The sequence below is a fragment of the Orbicella faveolata genome, unplaced genomic scaffold (assembly GCF_042242905.1).
Source record: "Orbicella faveolata isolate gen_17 unplaced genomic scaffold, um_ofav_v1 contig_12, whole genome shotgun sequence".
NCBI lineage: Eukaryota > Metazoa > Cnidaria > Anthozoa > Scleractinia > Merulinidae > Orbicella > Orbicella faveolata.
This window is the reverse complement of record NW_028301539.1, coordinates 20285633-20306817: the sequence shown is the minus strand read 5'-3', so window position 1 is coordinate 20306817 and position 21185 is coordinate 20285633. Positions and strand designations below refer to the sequence as shown.

Sequence of the window (21185 nt, the reverse complement as noted above, 5' to 3'; positions counted from 1 at the left end):
GTGAATTGAACTTGCTGTGTTTTACTTACTATTATAGTAGGCTTTCCCCGTTCTACTGCTAGCCTGTTCTTTAATGACAACCAGTAAACCTGTTTACGCGACGGCAAGACCTTGGAAGTTTTCCATAGTGCAGAATTTTGCCCTTTAAGTGATAAACAAGTAATCGCAAGTGCCCTCGGGCAATTAAGGATTAATTTCACTTGTACTTTCAAAGTTTTCCAAATTGCCCTAGTTGCTCCGCGACTCGGGCAATTTTGTGAAAACTTTGAAAATACGCGTGAAATCTCCTGCGTGAAATTAATCTTTAATTACCCTCGGGCCCATGTGATTACATATACAAAGTATAATTTCTGCCTTCGTAACAAATATAATGTCTTCTACCGACGCATTTGCTGGTTGAGAATTTGTTTATTTCGCTACGTGTTTTGTCGGCTTCTAGCAAAACTTGTTATTTTAGTGCAGTTTTAACATTGGCGTTGTTACCAATGGCCTCCATGAAGCTATGTTTACTGTAGAGAAATAGATAATTTCCGTTGCGTTTCTTTGAGTCACAGAAGACGTTTAATTTGGGTCAAATTTCGCAAATCGATTTGGGGGCTAAACGACGGGTAACCCTCACCATGCCTCTGTACTCTGATAAAGCACGCTGTTTCAGCCAAGCAGAGCGCACGATATATGGAAACGTTATTTATAATACAGATAGGACCCTGCGCGCGCTCTGATTGGTCAAAAACCTATGTTTTATCAGAGTATAAAACATAGAAAAAGCGTGTTTTATTGTCTTTCGCGACATTACCTCTATATCATAAAGCAAATGAAGAAACCTAGGCCATGTATTACACTGTGATAAAACACCCCGGACATTTGAAACACTCGTGTTCTCAAATGCCCGTCGTGTTTTATCACAGTGTATTATACGGCTAAGGATTCTTTATTTGTTAATTATATAATATAAGGTATACTGCACTAAATAAGATGCAAATGAATATAGCCCTCACATCTTGTTCGTAATCAGTATATTTTATTTACAGGTAAATACTTTCCTACCCCTTATGTGGTGTTTACATTTGAACTTTTACAAACGTAAAAAGTTGTTAAGGTCAAGTTACTCAACCTTGGTACATTCGTCCAGTGTTTACACTGGCTCAAATAACTCAAGTTGATCTGTCAACACACGCTTGGTGGAAGAAAACTTCGCATATATACATGTACAATATGTATTTTTGCAAAACGCTTAAGGTTATCCAAAGAATGATTTTTTTACCTTTAAAAGCAGTTGACACAAATAAAGAGTAATCTTTTGGATAAGATGTAACCACTCAATATTTATTGTAACAATATCTCCAGTTTGCATTTCTTAAAGTAAACGTAGAATATCTAGAGAAGATGCTACTTAAAATATGGTATGGTTTCCAATGAGCGCGTTGTCTTGTCAACTGTTGCGTTATTTTCGAGTATCATAGGTAAGGATCAAGTAATTTTCAGTTATCCAGATCAATGGAAATGAGAGCAGCGTTTGTATATTTTATATAACCATATTAACAAATTTGACCAAAACCTCCAGCCCACTTGCATGTCCTGGAAGCGCGATTTTTACAGATCTCTAACGCCTCACACTGAGTACTAGATTCACACAGAAATGTCCAGTAATATACAGATTTACTTAACACAGAAGCCATTATCAAGGGCTTGGCCAATTCTAAAATCAGATAGACCAGGGAGAAAAAGGTTCTTGCTCGTCACAACAACCCCAGGCCTCCCTGTCTGACCGTTACAATCGCTATGCAGTATAGATAATATTCAGTTATGCAGACGAATTAATAAGAATATGTAATAAGAAATGTGAGAAAAAGTTCGGAGTTTAGGAAATCAAGACATTCCGGGGTTTGGCAAATTGTCATCACACACCAGTGACAATCTGGATATTGCCATTGCCAAGCCCTGCTTGCGGCTCGGTGTTCCTATTGTTCGCTCCTCCTTGATTCTCTTCTCTGTCACACAAAGCGGCTTGTAGGAATGAAGGTGAGGTTCCCCACGAGGATTTGCTTTTACCACTGAGCTGTTTGAAAAAGTTCTTCTTGTTCTTCAGACTAGTCAAGATTTTCTTGAATGCATCTTTGAACTCTTTACTCATGATGAAGTACACCAGTGGATTAGCAGACGAGTTGATCATAATGAACATTATAAGCTGGCCTATGATCAGGTTGTAGTAAGGCTTCTTCCAGTATTCTGGCATAATCAGTGTGACGACACGAAAAGCGTTCAACGGAAACATTACCACGGCGAACAAAATTACCAGAGGCGTAAGAATTCTCGTTGTCTTGTTGCTTTGTTGCAAGATTTTTTTGTCGCTTCTTTCTTTGTTTGATGGAGCTTGCGACAAGACTGCTTGATCTCCATCATCGTACTCTGACATCGAGGTTCGGAAGGCAACACTTTGAAGTACTCGTTTTTTGATCCTGACATATGTAAATGCTATGACAACCAGAGGAAGTGCATACCAGACGACGATGAGAACTATTGAGTAAGACTGGAATAACAACTTTGACATAAGTGGGCCGCAGATTTGCAGAGTCGGATGGTAATGCATAGCCGGGTACAGAGGAACGGATGAAACTAGAAACGACGCCAACCACACCACGCCAATTACCACGTAAGTCCCCACTCGAGATCTGTGCTTGATCTGGTAACGTTTAGCGCCCACTATATTCCGATATCTCTCGATGGCGATGGCCGTAATCGACCAGATGGAGGCTCCGAAGAATACCTCCACGGTAGGATACAGGTAATGACAAGCATGTTTCCCTAACAACCAGCGAAATGGGTAGAGGTATTTCAACAGTACCATAGGATAGATGGTAAGTAGTACCCCCAGATCCGCTATGGCCAAGCTCAGCAAGTAATAGTTCATGGAAGTCTTCATCTTGGCTTGGCTAAGGATCACGAAGCATACCAAGAGATTACCAAGCACACCTAGGAATACAATGGTTGACCACAAAGTTATTTGGAACACTAGGGCTCCGAGAGGCTGGTGGAGGTATTCGTGCAACCCCGATGCTTGGGTGACGTTGTCAGTCGTGGTATTTTCCAAAGGAGTGTTGAGTGTTCCATTAACATTAATGTCGTCCATGGTTATTTCTGGTGTTGTTTATCTGTGAGAGGAACACGATTTCGTTAAAACTGGGAAATAAATTTACACTAGGAGAAAACACATTAAACATGCGCTAAAATTACAGGGCAACTCTTCTGGATATTGCAGGAGTCTTCCACCGTAACTCATGGTCTTCGGCTTCCCACAGGGATGAAAGGTTTAGACATGATTTAGTGTCAAGAGCGGGTGAAGTTAAAGAAAGTTCATTCCCATTCAGACCTTATTTCCAAGGTAAGTTAGATCTCTCTTAAGTTATATTTAGTAGATTCCCGGCGTTGTGTTATCGATAAACACATGTATTTGTACTAGTTATAATTGTGTCTCTAACTGAATGACTTCTTGTGTTCCGTTCATTTGTGCCGATGATAATCGTGTCTTCAACTGAACGACTTCTTGTTTTCCATGTTGTTTTTAGAACATTGATTTGTGCCGATGAAAAATTGTCTTCAACTGAACCACTTCTTGTGTTTCCCTGCACTAAGTCCTCACGAGAAATATTATTTGTCCATTTCCGTCGAGTTACATAAATAGCAAAGTGAATCTCTTTACTTCATTGTTTGCATCTTTGGTTTTTGTGAATTCGTGCTTTAGATAATTATTGAAATGATTGTCGTTCTTTTCTCAAAAGTAAACAAACCCAATAGCCTTCCCGCAGCAGAGGAAATTTGTTTCAGTTAAGCGTTACAGGCTCAGTGGGATGGTTAGTTCACTTTAGAAAATGAAACAAACTCTCGTATTGAAGAAAGGTTAAGATATCATCCTGACTCGATCTAAGAGACGAGTGAAATATCCATCAAAATAATTTTCTTCTCTCGTGATTATTGACAGCGCCTCACAAACCCATTAAAGAAGAGTAATTTTCATTTTTATCTAAAGTTGATGAAATAGTATGACGTCTGTGAAAGTCCCAATCTAAATCGATTAATTATAATTTTTATCTAAAGTAGATGAAATAGTCTCACGTCTGTGAAAGTCCCAATCTACCACACACATTCATTTTCTCAGCAGGTTTCGGAGAATATATAGTTTTAATTAAAAGTCTTTGATTGCGTCCTGTTTCTGGAGATAAAAATAATATTAGGAATTTAGGGTCAGTCGGAAAATACAAAACTGAGCTATTTTTATATTTAAAATTAGCTTAGAAAACTATGTAATTATTTTTTTGAAAAAATACTTCTTATGGACGTCATTCACCCTATAATTTACTTGTCAAAGTTTTTCAAGTTGCGACTCTTCCTTCCAAAACAAACTGTAAAATCTTCATCAAAAGATCTTCCCTCCGTGAAGGAATATTACAAGTAAGTGCACCTCAAAAACGCCAGGATAAATTAGTGTTTTTTTTTTCTTAATGTCGCTTTGTCTGAATTATTTGCGAAAGTCTTAATTTCGCCCTTTAATCCATAACGTCTATTAGATTTTAAATTTAAATTTAAATGTTTTAGACAGCGCTAGGTTAAAACGCAGTTCGTGTTCATGAAACTCTGAATTAAGAATCAGCAGAGTTGTACTCACAACAGAGCTTGTTAACCAAACTGCTTTGCCACTGATATCTAATCGCCTCGTCTCAAACAGCTTTCCCAAACTGCACCTTCATGCATAAGTGAGTTTACTAAATACAGTCTTTGGTTGATCGCATTAAATGTTTTGTGTGATAATCACAGCACTGCAGCTGTTGACAGGGATCAATTCTCTGTTATTCGGAATACACCAATAAGTGGCGTCTTATTTATTCTGCGGTGTAAATTACTTTGGGCGCCTAATTATACATCCGGCCTTGTGATTGGTTATTGTTTGTCACTTGGTTGTAATCCTGGCTCTGATTGGTTACACCTGGTTACCTACACCCTTAGCTACTGCGAACCTTGTTGAGAGCCTTTTCATAAAAATGAGTAATGATAAAGGTGTCAAAAAAAGCAGTCATTGTTGAGTTTTCGCAGATTGTCAGTTTTGAAAACGATTTTAAATGCTGCGGAAAAAAAACACTTAGAGCGGACCTTGTGGATATTTTTTAGGGCCGTTTAGACTACATTATAGGACAAGTCTGTTGCATATGGCTAGCGCACGACAAAAATGGGTACGTTTTTGTAAATTAAACCTGAAAATTGCTTACCCTACAATGTTCCTAATTGCACTTTTCCCTTTTCCCTACAAAAGTCTCAGTAACTAAGCCGTACCGCCTTTGGAAGTCTTTTTATAGGACCTCAGTTACTTCAATCTAATTTAGTACATGCCATCTGCTCTGACCTTTTGATGGAAAACAGTAAAATTGCCGCGTAAAACAGTAGGGATAGCGGATCACGCGCTGCCTATTAATCTATTTGACTACGCTGACCGCTTTTCTATCTGAGACGTATATTTCAGGGACGTTTCTTACTGATTGCACGTCTCAATAAATACACATAATGAAAATAACCTTTCTCTTAGTGGATTGAATGAAAACTTGTAAATCTTGAATGTTGATGCTCTTTATGATCTCAAATGTCTTACGCAATGCAACTCTGTTATGTATTATTCACCTTCTTAGAAAAATACGATTAATGAAGTATTTAAGGTGGCCGAACCCAGTTTTCAAGAGCCTATGCCTAATTCACCATTACTTTTAAGCTATTTATGCTTTGGCGCCCGTTTTTTGCAAGCGTCAAGGTTAACCACAGAAGGGTTTATTATCGCATTTTGGCTAAGGTGTGTGCTGTTGCCATGGCAACGGGGCTGGTTAAAAACCAGGCTTAAAAAATGGTTTTGGTTTATTTAAAAAAAATCCAGTCGTTTCATCATTTGCCCACCACGAATTGACATTAAATCCCTTCTGTCAACACTGTTCTAATAAAATTTTGACATAGGCGATTTTCGTAATTCGCCGTTAACCGTTTTCACTGCATGTTCTGTATTATTAAAAATTCCCTATGTCAAAATTCAAATTTTTTGCGATAAATCATTCACGTGGTTTCTGAACTATTTTTTTGCCAAATTTCTTGAAATTCTAACGACTGGATCGTTAGAAATCGGCATGTTTCTGCAAAAGCAATCGGTCTCAATTTTTCGAGCAACTGCGCATGTGCTGCATTTAACTGGGTTCTTTCGGTAACAAAGAAAAAGCTGAGAATTGCTGGGTTCTTTGCGTCGCTACCTTTTGTAACATATCTTTGTAATAAAAGACTAAAGCCATCAATATACTGCGTTCAATAATAGAGAAAAATAGCGCAGATAGTGCGGGTGTTGAGTAAATAAAATGATCGCTCTGTTGACGGCATGTTTGTTTTCGCAATCCTTGTGCGCGCGCTGAATTGCATCAGGAAAAGCGCGCGCGAAAACTGTGTTCGGCCACCTTAACAAATTTTAAATGATTTACCATGTATTAGAAATTGAAAGTGGATATAATAAGAAAAGAGAGTTTTAAAATAGCCTGCACTTTTTTTCGGCGAAATTTCCATGAAATGGACGAACAGATTACTACAAACGAAACACGCGTTGTTCGTCAACGCAGATTTCAGTGATAATCTGGAACAAAACGTGGCATTCATCGATAAACTAATGGAGGGAACATTTAAAGTCATCTATCACCGGCTTAAAAGTAACTATCATACCTCCGTTCGTTGGAAACGCTTCCTAGTCGAAAGAGACGAGGAAGTTCGTCAATTCTTCGCGGAAATTATTTGATGAATGAAAGAATGACGGCTGTTGTTGTCTCCCGACTTTAAGTCTGATAACTGACGTTGCAAACGTTGCTTGGGAAGGTCAGAAAGCAGAGGCTAGATGATAACTCATTTATCAACAAGTAATGGCTCGCTTGACAGCGTGTTATCTTATAAGTTATCCAACGATTCTCAGAAAAACAAAAGGTCAGCCAATTTGATTGCAGTATTACCAGCACACCAGAGTTTATCGTCGACGGGTGCGGGACAAAACCCTGTGTTCGATTTAGACAAACGTCGTCACACACGATTTTGAAACCACTGAGAAACACGCAGCAGCGCAAAAAAATGAATAACGTAGACGCTTAAAAAATCCCCGTGGCGCTTTGTTGATAGATAAACTTCTGTTTGAGGTGTATTCACACAGCTAGATTGATGGACCACTTGCTTTTTCCTGAGTTATTAATTTATTATTTTCCTCACACTATTTTTTCCAATCAAGTACTGGGAATATTGTTCTTTATTTATCACTCACTGAGTCCCTAGAGAAACAGTAATACCAAACGGTTTTAGAACTGCAGATGACCCTGTAAGAGGCCCCGCCTGGAAATATTCCATCTTCGAATATACCATTTATCACTCAATAAAATTCTTAAGCTTTTGAGACATTCGCAAAAAAAAAATGAAAAAAATATGAATCGATCAACTTATGATCATTATTAATTTATATGAATATTGGCCAAATTCTACTTACGTTTGTAAAAGCCACTATTCCGTAAAACAGCGCAATTTTTATACTTTCTTTTGAAAGCACAGCAGTTTTTTTCGACGGTTTCAGCTTTCTTTGAAGAAGTGCCAACTCGGGCTTTATGTCAAAGTCCACATATGTACTATTTTCAAAAGTTTAAAATGGATAAAAATTCCTATATCAAGTGGAAATGAGCATCGCGGGAAATAATGCTTCTTTCACTAAAACAATATAAACGAAACAATCTTGGCAATAAAACATTATTTACTGTCAGACCAATACTGGCTCGAATTGGTTATAGTTATTTTTCATTGTTTTGTTTTGTTTTGTTTGTTTTTTTTTTGTTCTCCCTTAAATCAAGCTGCAAACTACAAATTCTTCCTTCATCTCTCTTGTCCTACAACTAAGCCTGAGGCTGAAGCCTGGTTTTCACCAGCGATGCAAGCACAAGTGCAAGCACAAACGTAAGCAATAGGGAGGACCCAAGTGAAAACGAAATTCGACGCAAATACAAGCGCAAGCAAACTCATCTGAACCTTCCTCCATTTTGGAAAACTGTTTAGGGGCGAGGTAATCTGGATCCAGTGTTTTTATTGGCCAAACATAGCTACGTGTGGTAAATGTCCTTATGCTTGTGTTATGCTTGAGCGGTATTTCGTTTGAACTTGTTGCAGCGCAAACGCAAGCATAAGCGCAAGCACAACAACAAAGGAAACATTTTGATTCTTGTGCTTGTGCTTGCGCTTGTGCTTATGCCGGCATCAAGGCCGTTTTTACGGTGAAATAAGAATTATTGTACGACCTTGTGCCAGCAGAAGTGCTGCTGTCAACTTTGCATCATATCTACTTTTGCAAAATACGTTTCATTTAAAGGTTAAGATTTGCTAAAGAGACACAATGCAACTTGGCGAATCAAAACATCATTTAATCTGTTCTTTCGCCAATTTTGTTTTGTTCTGCTTACAAGAAATTGAAGCGAAAAACTGTCAATTTCCTTGGCGGGCCTTACACACGCCGTTACGTGCCGATTTCAAGTCAATTGATTACTAACAGTGACATTTATAGTAGCTTTCCAGAAGGAGCTCTTTATATGGGGTTTGATGTTTCAGATTAATTACATGTAATTAAATATGTCGTACAGCCACCTAGTAGTAACCTGTCACTTAGATTTGATAACGCTGTATCTCTTTAGTGTTTGTGCAACCATGGTTACATAAAGTTCTGTATGAGATAATGGTGCCATCAAATCTCAGTGGCAGGTTAAAGGTGGATGTCTTACGTGAGCGACGTCCCATCAACACAACTCGCTGGAAATTTTTATTAGAAAATAGACCAGTTTGGTTCATTTGGAATCTCTTCGACAAATCCCAGTCTCCAGACGGGACTTATCCGTACGGATCACTCAGCCGAAGAACTTGCTGCAAAAATGAATATTTTGCAAATTTGATAGCAGCGAATCACGAACTTTCTTTCTAATCGCAGGTCAGCCTTCGTTGAAGACGAAAATTTAACCCTGCAAATAACCAGTGGTATATGTAGCGTCTGCGACGCAGGCTATTACAAACATTCATCGATCACCCAGATTTTTGTAGTCAGATAAGGTGTACCGTACTAAGTAAGATACAAATGAATATATAGTTAGCCATCCGGTATATCTTGATCGTAAACAGTATATTTTATCTGTTACTTCATATTTTAATTTGTAGTTAACAAATAAAGAAACCTCGACTGTGCTGTGTTCTGTTGTAAAGCACTTAGGAAGCGGAAGGGCACAAAAGAAGTATAGGGGTAACTCTAGCTAACACGAAAGGTAGTCGAGAACTTCTCCCTTCTTCATGTGTGCTCTATCTCTTCCAAAATGCTTTACAACAGAACAGAGCACAGTCGAGGCTTCTTTATTTGTTTAATGATAAAGAATCCATTAATTTCCCCACACATTCAGCTAATATTTTCAAACCAAACTATATTTTCCAAACGAGGAAAAGTGGCGTCAGCGTGGATCTGATCTCTGATAAGGTACGCTAAAAAAAGTCGTCGCAATCCTTTTTAGAATTCTTCAAATAATTTGATCGGCTCACAAGACAACAGCTGTCGAGCCAAACTGTACTCGAACTAAACTTTCGGTTTCCATTGGCTTTCGAGATAAGAACGATCATTTCAGAATTCGCTTTTTAGTTTAATTTGAAAATAGGGATCAAATGTTAAAATTTCTTGTCCTGAGGAATTTGGCCACATTGTGGCTCATGGAAACGTGCAGTTTTCCAATGGAACTGACAAAACAAAGAACTCACAGCTTGCCCATAAAATGCGAAATGCGGAGCTGGATTTGAAAGGAGCTGCAGTTATTTACCGTTTGCAGCAAGACTGCCCGAACTAGCGTCAAAGCTGGAAAGACTAGGTTGCTCCCACTGGTTCTGCTCCGAGTACAGGAGAGAATATCAGAGCAAGCTTTTAACTGATCACTCGTCGGGTAAGCGTTGTAATTGTTCACGATCACTTCGCTGAGATAACCGGGGATCGCTTTTTAACGAACGACCGTTACTACACTCCATGTAAGTCTTTTTTGAGCATTTTTACAAAAATTAAGCTTCTCATCATAAGCAGACACGCCTGAATTGGTGTTTTCTGTCGTTTTACATCTGTGTCACATACGGGGTAGAGTTACTGAATGCTGATTGGCTGAGACAGAGGGCAGTTTTTTTTCTTAATCACGAGGGCACTTTTGATAATCAAGAGGGCATGATTGCTTGATGCTGACTCTCTGAACAAGCCAGCGTTAAGTTGATTTCCCGCTTCAAACGGCTTCAAACGGGTTTTTAAAAGGAATTTCAGAAACGCATCCCCTCTGAGTTTGATCTAAACGCGGTTATTTCATCTTAACGTGAAAGAAAATCGACATGCAGCAAAGTGCAGTCTTTGGCGGAAAAGCAAAGGATTTTTCCATCCAAAAATGCATTGATTCGCAGCCTGAAAAAAGTTTGAGTGGGGCTGGTGTCGCACGAAGCATAGAGTTATCGTTAGAACTTCATGGCTGCCAACCTGCATGAAAGGTAATTTCTTCGTTTTGCTTCGGGTCGCCTTATTAGTGTCACAGGTAACCTTATCGGTGTAAAAAAATCAGCGTATGTTGTTGGTACGTTAAGTTTTGGCGGTGGAAAGGAGTGTTTTGGATTCAAGAAGTTATTAGTGCTCGTTTGGACACTTGTTTATGTGGATCGATGAAGTAGTTTTACACCGTTGCAGGCTTCGCAAAACAGGTCGTGAATAAAATTAGATTGCTTAATAAAGTTTTATTTGTAAAGAAATTGCTTTGAGTGAATTGAACTTGCTGCGTTTTGCTTACTATTATAGTAGACTTTCCCCGTTCTACTGCTAGCCTGTTCTTTAATGACAACCAGCAAACCTGTTTACGCGACCGGAAGACCTTGAAAGTTTCCCTTTGTACAGAATTTTGCCCTTTATGTGATAAACAAGTAATCGTAAGTGCACTCGGGCAATTAAGAATTAATTTCACTTGTATTTTCAAAGGTTTCCAAATTCCCCTCGTCGCTCCGCGACTCGGGCAATTTTGTGAAAACTTTGAAAATACAAGCGAAATTAATCATTAATTGCCCGAGGGCCCATGTGATTACATATACAAAGTATAATTTCTGCCTTCATAACAAATGTAATGTCTTCTATCGAAGCATTTGCTAGTTGAGAATTTGTTTATTTCTCTACGTGTTTTGTCGGCATCTAGCAAAACTGGTTATTTTAGTGGAGGTTTATCATTGCCGTTGTTACCAATGGCCTCCATGCAGCTATGACTGCAGACAAATAGCTAATTTCCGTTGCGTTTGTCTGAGTCACAGAAGACATTTAATTTGGGTCAGATTTGTCAAATCGACTTAAGGGCTAAACGACGGGTAACCCTCACCGTGCACCTGTACTCTGATAAAGCACACTGTTTTAGCCAATCAGTGCGCACGATATATGCAAACGTTATTTATAGTATAGATAGGACCCTGCGCGCGCTCTGATTGGTCAAAAACCTATGTTTTATCAGAGTATAAAACATAGAAAAAGCGTGTTTTATTGTTTTTCGGCACATTACCTCTATATCATAAAGCAAATGAAGAAACCTAAGCCGTATATCACACTGTGAGAAAAAAAAGAACGCTCCGGACATTTGAGAACACTCGAAAAATGTCGAAAACACCAGCCTGCGGCTCGTGTTTTCTACATTTCTCTCGTGTTCTCAAATGCCCGTCGTGTTTTATCGCAGTGTAATACACGGCTTAGGCTTCTTTATTTGTTAATTATATAATATAACGTGCACCCCACTAAATAAGATGCGAATGAATATAGCCCCCGCATCTTGTTCACAGTCAGCATATTTTATTTACAGATAAATACTTTCCTACCCTCATGTGGTGTTTACATTTGAGCTTGTAACAAGGTAAAAAGTTACTAAGGTCAAGTTAATTACCTAACCTTGGTAAATTCGTCCAGTGTTTGCACTGGCTCAAGTTGATCTGTCAACACACGCGTGGTGGAAGAGAACTTCGTATATATACAAGTACAATATATATTTTTGCAAAACGCTTAAGGTTATCCAAAGAATGATTGTTTTACCTTCAAAAGCAGTTGACACATAAATGATTACGGTAAAGTCGCCATCTTACAAAGAGTAATCTTTTGGATAATGTGCCACTGAATACTAAATGTAACAATATCTCCAGTTTTTGTTTCTTAAAGTAAACGTAGAACATGTAGAGAAGATGCTACTTACACAGACTGCAAAGATATTTAAAGTATGGTATTGTTTCCAATGAGCGCGTTGTCTCAGGCCTCAATTCTTGCGTTATTTTCGAGTATCATAGATAAGGATCAACTCATTTTCAGTTATCCAGATGAATGGAAATAAAAGCAGCGTTTGTATATTTTAAATAACCATATTTACAAATTTGACCAAAGACTCCAGCCCACTTGCATGTCCTGTACCACCCGTTGTTTCAATAATTTCAATGTCCTTCTTTTAGTCTTCTCAGGAATTTAATTATCCATTTACTTCTAAAATTTCTTCCAAAACCTCGGAAAACGACAAAAACGTCGTATTTTGTGGACAACCGACAACCACTGCACTCTAATGTCTGATAGTATACGAGTAGCTCAGCCAATCAGCTTGCAGCATTTGCATTAGTATACTAGTAGAATTGTCCTAAAATCAGATAGACCACGGAGAGAAAGGTTCTAGCTCCTCACAACAACCCCAGGCTTCCCTGTCTGACCGTTACAATCGCTATGCAGCATAGATAATATTCAGTTATGCAGACGAATTAATAAGAATATGTAATAAGAAATGTGAGAAAAAGTTCCGAGTTTAAGAAATCAAGGCATTCTGGGGTTTGGCAAATTACCATCACACACCAGTGACAATCTGGATATTGCCATTGCCAAGCCCTGCCTGCGGCTCCTTGCTGCTATTGTTCGCTCCTCCTTGGTTCTCTTCTCTGTCACACAAAGCGGCTTGTAGGAATAAACGTGAGGTTCTCCTCGAGGATTTGCTTTTACCACTGATCTGTTTGAAAAAGTTCTTTTTTTTCTTCTGACTCGTGAAGATTTTCTTGAATGCATCTTTGAACTCTTTACTCATGATGAAGTACACCAGTGGATTAGCAGACGAGTTGATCATAATGAACATTATAAGCTGGCCTATGATCAGATTGTAGTAAGGCTTCTTCCAGTATTCTGGCATAATCAGTGCCACCACTCGAAAAGCGTTCAACGGAAACATTACCACGGCGAACAAAATTACCAGAGGTGTAAGAATTCTCGTTGTCTTGTTGCTTTGACGCCAGATTCTTTTGTCGCTTCTTTCTTTGTTTGATGGAGCTTGCGACAAGACTGCTTGATCTGCATCATCGTACTGTGACATCGAGGTTCGGAAGGCAACACTTTGAAGTACTCGTTTTTTGATCCTGACATATGTAAATGCTATGACAACCAGAGGAAGTGCATACCAGACGACGATGAGAACTATTGAGTAAGACTGGAATAACAACTTTGACATAACTGGGCCGCAGATTTGCATAGTCGGATTGTACTACATAACCGGGTACATAGGAACGGATGAAACTAGAAACGACGCCAACCACACCACGCCAATAACCATGAAAGTTCCCAATCGAGATCTGTGCTTGATCTGGTAACGTTTGGCGCCCACTATATTCCGATATCTCTCGATGGCAATGGCCGTAATCGACCAGATGGAGGCTCCGAAGAATACCTCCACGGTAGGATACAGGTAATGACAAGCATGTTTCCCTAACAACCAGCGAAATGGGTAGAGGTATTTCAACAGTACCAAAGGATACATGGTAAGAAGTATCCCCAGATCCGCTATGGCCAAGCTCAGCAAGTAATAGTTCATGGAAGTCTTCATCTTGGCCTGGCTAAGGATCACGAAGCATACCAAGAGATTACCAAGCACACCTAGGAATACAATGGTTGACCACAAAGTTATTTGGAACACTAGGGCTCCGAGAGGCTGGTGTAGGTATTCGGGCAAACCCGATGCTTGGGTGACGTTGTCAGTCGTGGTATTTTCCAAAGGAGTGCTGAGTGTTCCGTTACTATTAATGTCGTCCATGGTTATTTTTAGTGTTGTTTATCTGTGAGAGGAACACGATTTCGTTAAAACTGGGAAATAATTTTACACTAGGAGAAAACACATTAAAAATGCACTAAAATTACAGGGCAACTCTTCTGGATATTTCAGGAGTCTTCCACCGTAACTCATGGTCTTCGGCTCCCTACAGGGATGAAAGGTTTAGACATGACTCAGCGTCAAGAGCGGGTGAAGACAAAGAGAGTTCAAGCCCATTTAGACCTTATTTCTAAGGTAAGTTAGATCTCTCTTAAGTTATATTTAGTAGATTCCGTTGTTTTATCGATAAACACATGCATTTGTACTAGTTATAATTGTGTCTCTAACTGAACGACTTCTTGTGTTCCACTCATTTGTTTCGATGATAATTGTGTCTTCAACTGAACGACTTCTTGTTTTCCCTGCACTAAGTCCTCACGAAAAATATTATTTGTCCATTTCCATCGAGTTACATAAATAGCAAAGTGAATCTCTTTACTTCATTGTTTGGATCTTTGGTTTTGTAAATTCGTGCTGTAGATAATGATTGCAATGATTGTGGTTCGTTTCGCGTTCTCAAAAGCAATCAAACCCAATAGCCTTCCCTACCACAGGAAATTGGTTTCAGTTAAACGTTTTAGGCTCACTGGGATAGTTAGTACACTTTAGAAAATGAAACAAACTCTCGTTTTGAAGAAAGGTTAAGATATCATCCTGACTCTATCTAAGAGACGAGTGAAATATCCATCAAAATAATTTTCTTCTCTCGTGATTATTAACAGCGCCTCACAAACCAATTAGAAAAGAATAATTTTCATTTTTATCTAAAGTTGATGAAATAGTATGACGTCTGTGAAAATCCCAATCTAAATCGATTAATTTTAATTTATTTCTAAAGTAGATGAAATAGTCTCACGTCTGTGAAAGTCCCAATCTGAATCGATCTACCACACACATTCATTTTCTCAGCAGGTGTCGGAGAATACCTAGTTTTAATTAAAAGTCTTTGATTTTGTGAGACTAAAAGCGTTCTGTTTCTCGAGATAAAAACAATATTTGGAATTCAGGGTTTTTATAGTTAAAATTAGCTTCGAAAACTATGTAATAATTTTGTTAAAAAAATAGTTCTTGTGGACGTCATTCACGCTATAATTTACTTGTCAAAGTTTTTCAATTTGCGATTCTTCCTTCCAAAACAAAGTGTAAAATCTTCATCAAAAGATCTTCCCTCCGTGAAAGAAAATTACAAGTAACTGCACTTCAGAAACTCCAGGATAAATTAGTGTTTTTTTTCTTAATGTCGCTTTGACTGAATTATTTTCGAAAGTCTTAATTTCGCCCTTTAATCCATAACTTCTATTAGATTTTAAATTTTTAGACAGCGCTAGGTTAAAACGCAGTTCTTGTTCATGAAATTCTGAATTAAGAATCAACAGAGTTGTACTCACAACAGAACTTGTTAACCAAACTGCTTTGCCACTGATATCTAATCGCCTTGTCTCAAACAGCTTTCCCAACTGCACCTTCATGCATAAGTGAGTTTACTAAATACAGTCTTTGGTTGATCGCATTAAATGTTTTGTGTGATAATCACAGCACTGCAGCTATTGACGGGAATCAATTCTCTGTTATTCGGAATACACCAATAAATGGCGTCTTATTTATTCTTCGGTGTAAATTACTTAGGGCGCCTAATTATACATCCGGCCTTGTGATTGGTTATTGTTTGTCACTTGGTTGTAATCCTGGCTCTGATTGGTTACACCTGGCTACCAACACTCTTAGCTACTGCGAACCTTGTTAAGATCCTTTTCATAAAAATGAGTGATGATAAAGGTGTCTAAAAAAGCAGTCATTGTTGATTTTTCGGGGATTGTCAGTTTTGAAAACGATTTTAAATGCTGCGGAAAAAAAAACACACTTAGAGCGGTCCTTGTGGATATTTTTTAGGGCCGCTTAGACTACAGATAGTACAAGTTTGTTGCATATGGCTAGCGCACGACAAAAATGGGTACGTTTTTGTAAATTAAACTTAAAAATCATGCTTACCCTACAATGTTCCCTAATTGCACTTTTCCCTGGATGTAAGCAGCGCGAGCTACAAAAGTCTCAGTAACTAAACCGTACCGCCTTTGGAAGTCTTTTTATAGGACCTCAGTTACTTCAATCTAATTTAGTACATGCCATCTGCCCTGACCTTTGATGGACAACAGTAAAATTGCCGCGTGAAACAGTAGGTATAGCGGATCACGCGCCGCCTATTAATCTATTTGACTACGCTGACCGTTTTTCTATCCAACACGTATATTTCAGGGACGTGTCTTACTAATTGCACGTCTAAATAAATACACAAGATGAAAACAACCTTTCTCTTAGTGGATTGAGAGAAAACTTGTGAATCTTGAATCTTGATGCTCTTTATGATCTCAAATGTATTACGCAATGCAACTCTGTTATGTATTATTCACCTTCTTAGAAAAATACGATTAATGAAGTATTTAACAAATTTTAAATGATTTACCATGTATTAGAAATTGAAAGTGGATATGATAAGAAAAGAGAGTTTTAAAATAGCCTGCACTTTTTTTCGGCGAAATTTCCATGAAATGGACCAAGAGATTACTACAAACGAAACACGCGTCGCTCGTCAACGTAGATTTCAGTGATAATCTGAACGAAACGTGGCGTTCATCGACAAACTAATGGAGGGAACATTTAAAAACATCTATCACTGGCTTAAAAGAAACTATCATACCTCTGTCCGTTGGAAACGCTTTCTAGTCGAAATAGGCGAGGAAGTTCTTCAATTCTTCGCGGAAATCATTTGATGAATGAAAGAATGACGGCTGTTGTCTCCCGACTTTAAGTCTGATAACTGACGTTGCAAACGTTGCTTGGGAAGGTCAGAAAGCAGAGGCTAGATGATAACTCATTTATCAACAAGTAATGGCTCGCTTGACAGCGTGTTATCTTATAAGTTATCCAACGATTCTCAGAAAAACAAAAGGTCAGCCAATTTGATTGCAGTATTACCAGTACACCAGAGTTTATCGTCGACGGGAGGGGGACAAAACCCTGTGTTCGATTTAGACAAACGTCGTCACACACGATTTTGAAACCACTGAGAAACACGCAGCAGCGCGAAAAAATGAATAACGTAGACGTTTAAAAAATATCCGAAGCGTTTTTGTTGATAGATAAACTTCTGTTTGACGTGTTTTCGTGTCGTTTTCACAGAGCTAGATTGATGGACCACTTGCTTTTTCCTGAGTAATTTCTTATTTTCCTCACACTATTTTTTCCAATCAAGTACTGGGAGTATTGTTCTCTATTTATGACTGACTGAGTCCCTAGAGAAACAGTTAAACCAAACGGTTTTAGAATTGCAGATGACCCTGTAAGAGGCTCCGCCTGGAAATATTCCATCTTCGAATTTACCATTTATCACTCAATAAAATTCTTAAGCTTCTGAGACATTCGCAAAAAAAAATGAAAAAATATGAATCAATCAATTTATGATCATTATTAATTGATAAAAAAATTCGCCAAATTCTACTTGCTGGTATTGATCACATAGCAACGCTTGTAAAGCCACTATTCCGTAAAAGATCGCAATTTTTATACTTTCTTTTAAAAGCTCTGTAGTTTTTTTCGACGGTTTCAGCTTCCTTTGAAGAAGTGCCAACTCGGGCTTTATGTCAAAGTCCACACATGTACTGTTTGCAGTTGTATTTTCAAAAGTTTCAAATGCACTGCGGGAAAGAATGGTTCTTTCCCTAAAACAATATGAACGAAACAATCTTGGCTATAAAACATTATTTACTGTCAGACCAATACTGGCTCGAAATGGCTATAGTTATTTTTCAGTGTTTTGTTTTGTTTTGTTTTTTCTGTTCTTCCTTAAATCAATCTGCAAACTACAAATTCTTCCTTCATCTCTCCTGTCCTACAACTAGGCTTGAGGCTGAAGCCTGGTTTTCACCAGCGATGCAAGCACAAGCGCAAGCACAAGCGCAAGCACAAGCGCAAGCACAAGCGCAAGCACAAACGTAAGCAATAGGGATGATTCAAGTGAAAACGAAATTCGACGCAAACACAAGCACAAGCAAACTCATCCGAACCTTCCTCCATTTTGGAAAACTGTTTAGGCGCGAGGTAATCTGGATCCAATGTTTGTATTAGCCAAACATAACCACGTGTGGTAAATATCCTTGAGCTTGTGTTAGCGGTATTTCGTTTTCACTTGTTGCAGCGCAAACGCAAACATAAGCGCAAGCACAACAACAAAGGAAACATTTTGATCCTTGAGCTTGTGCTTGCGCTTGTGCTTATGCCTGTGTTAAGGCCGTTTTTGCTATACAGTGAAATAAGAATTATTGTTGGACATCTATCACCATGGAATTCATATGCTTGAGCCGAGTATTACGTCCACTGAACATATACATAGGGCCGAACTCACACACTACCGCTCTCATGTGGCTTTGATAGCTCAGTTGGTAGAGCATTGCACCGGTAACGCAAAGGTCGTGGGTTCGAATCCCGTTCAGAGCCTGAAATTTTTTCAGGTCATTTTTCCAGTAGTGTTATGGTTGCATTCGCATCTTTTATTCTTTCAAGAATTATTGTGTTGGCGCTTGTCCACGCCAGTGAAAACCAGATGTAAATTGGCCAATATCCAGCCATCTTGACCTCACACTTGGTCAATAACCCATATTTATTTTACTTCATATTTTAATTTGTAGTTAACAAATAAAGAAACCTCGATTGTGCTATGTTCGGTTGTAAAGCACTTAGGAAGCGGAAGAGCACGAAGGAAGTGTAGGGGGAAACCCAAACTAACACGAAAGGTAGTCGAGACTTTCTCCCTTCTTCATGAGTACTCTACCGCTTCCTAAGTGCTTTACAACAGAACAGAGCACAGTCGAGGCGTCTTTATTTGTTTTATGATAAAGAATCCGTTAATTTTCCCACACATTCAGCTAATATTTTCAAACCAAACTTTACTTTCCAAACGAGGAGTGGCGTCAGAAGGGGTGGCGAGTGGAGTGGTCCACGCTGACGCCACTTTTGGCGTCAGCGTGGATCTGATCTCTGATAACGTACGCTAAAATAGGCCAGTCGTAATCCTTTTTAGAATTGTTCCAATAATTTGATCGGCTCACCAGACAGCAGCTGTCGAGCACAAATTGATCTTGAGCTAAACTTTCGGTTTCCATTGGCTTTCGAGATAAGAACGACCATTTCAGATTTCGCTTTTTAGTTTAATTTCAAAATAAGGATCAAAAGTTAAAATTTCTTGTCCTGAGGAATCTGGCCACATTGCGGCTCATGGAAACGTGCACTTTTCCAAAGGAAATTACGAAACAAAGAGCTCAAAGCTTGCACATCGGGAATACGAAATGAGGAGCTGGATTTGAAACGAGCTGCAGTTATTTACGGCTTGCTGCAAGATTGTCCGAACTAGCGTCAAAGCTGGAAAGACTAAGTTGCTCCCACTGGGTCTGCTCCAAGTACAGGAGAGAATATCAGAGCAAGCTTTTAACTGATCACTCGTCGGGTAAGCGTTGTAATTGTTGACGTTCACTTCGCTGAGATGACCGTAGATCGCTTTTTAACGAACGAACGTTACTACACTCCATGCAGTCTTTTTTGAGCATTTTTACAAAAATTAAGCTTCTCATCATAAGCAGACACAGCTGAATAAGTGTTTTCTGTTTTACATCTGTGTCATATATGCGCAGAGTTACTGAATGCTGATTGGCTGAGACAAAGGGCATGTTTTTTTTCTTAATTACGAGGGCACTTTTGGTAATCAAGAGGGCATGATTACTTGATGCTGACTGTCTGAGCACAACTGCATTAAGTTGATTTCCCGCTTCAAACGGGTTTTGAAAAGGAATTTCAGAAACGCATCGCTTCTGAGTTTGATCTAAACGCGATTATTTCATCTTTACGTGAAAGAAAATCGACATACGGCAAAGTGCAGTCTTTGGTGGAAAAGCAAAGGATTTTTCCATCCAAAAATGTATTAATTCGCAGCCTGAAAGAAGTTTGAGTGGGGCTGGTGTCACACGAAGCATAGAGTTACCGTTAGAACTTCATTGCTGACAAACTGAAAGGTAATTTCTTCGTCTTGCTTCGGGTCGCCTTATTAGTGTCACAGGTCACGTTATCGGTGTAAAAAAAGAAACAGCGTAAATGTTGTTTGTACGTTAAGTTTTGGCGGTGGAAAGGAGAGTTTTGGATTCAAGGAGTTATTAGTGCTCGTTTGGACACTTGTTTATGTGGATCGATGAAGTAGTTTCACGCCGTCGGCAAGCTTCGCAAAACAGGTCGTGAATAAAATTAGATTGCTTAAAGTTTCATTTGTAAAGAAATTGCTTTGAGTGAATTGAACTTGCTGTGTTTTGCTTACTATTATGGTAGGCTTTCCCCGTTCTACTGCTAGCCTGTTCTTTAATGACAACCAGCAAACCTGTTTACGCGACCGGAAGACCTTGAAAGTTTCCCTTTATACAGAATTTTGCCCTTTATCTGATAAACAAGTAATCGCAAGTGCGCTCGGGCAATTAAGAATTAATTTCACTTGTATTTTCAAAGTTTTCCAAATTGCCCTCGTCGCTCTGCGACTCGGGCAATTTTGTGAAACTTTGAAAATACAAGCGAAATTAATCCTTAATTGCCCGAGGGCCCATGCGATTACATATACAAAGTATAATTTCTGCCTTCATAACAAATATAATGTCTTCTATCGAATCACTTGCTGGTTGAGAATTTGTTTATTTCTCTACGTTTTTTGTCGGCATCTAGCAAAACTGGTTATTTTTGTGGAGGTTTATCATTGCTGTTGTTACCAACGGCCTCCATGCAGCTATGTTTACTGCAGACAAATAGCTAATTTCCGTTGCGTTTGTCTGAGTCACAGAAGACGTATAATTTGGGTCAGATTTGTCAAATCGACTTAAGTGCTAAACGACGGGTAACCCTCACCATGCCTCTGTACTCTGATAAAGCGCACTGTTTCAG

The 21185-nt window shown here is 38.8% G+C and overlaps 1 protein-coding gene and 1 pseudogene across 2 annotated transcripts; both read right to left on the bottom strand.

Moving 5' to 3' along the window:
* Positions 1-999: 999 nt before the first annotated feature.
* Positions 1000-6952, bottom strand: LOC149117075 (neuropeptide Y receptor type 2-like). Its single transcript, XM_089282748.1, has 2 exons — positions 6736-6952; positions 1000-3152 (listed from the first exon to the last, which is right to left on the bottom strand). Exon 2 carries the CDS (start codon positions 3128-3130, stop codon positions 1901-1903), a length of 1230 nt encoding a protein of 409 aa, XP_089138874.1. The 5' UTR covers positions 3131-3152; positions 6736-6952; the 3' UTR covers positions 1000-1900.
* A 4826-nt stretch (positions 6953-11778) lies between these two features.
* Positions 11779-17081, bottom strand: LOC149117074 (neuropeptide Y receptor type 2-like; annotated as a pseudogene). The gene is made up of 2 exons (XR_016205551.1): positions 16915-17081; positions 11779-14184 (listed from the first exon to the last, which is right to left on the bottom strand). The product of XR_016205551.1 is annotated as a neuropeptide Y receptor type 2-like (transcript).
* Positions 17082-21185: the final 4104 nt, after the last annotated feature.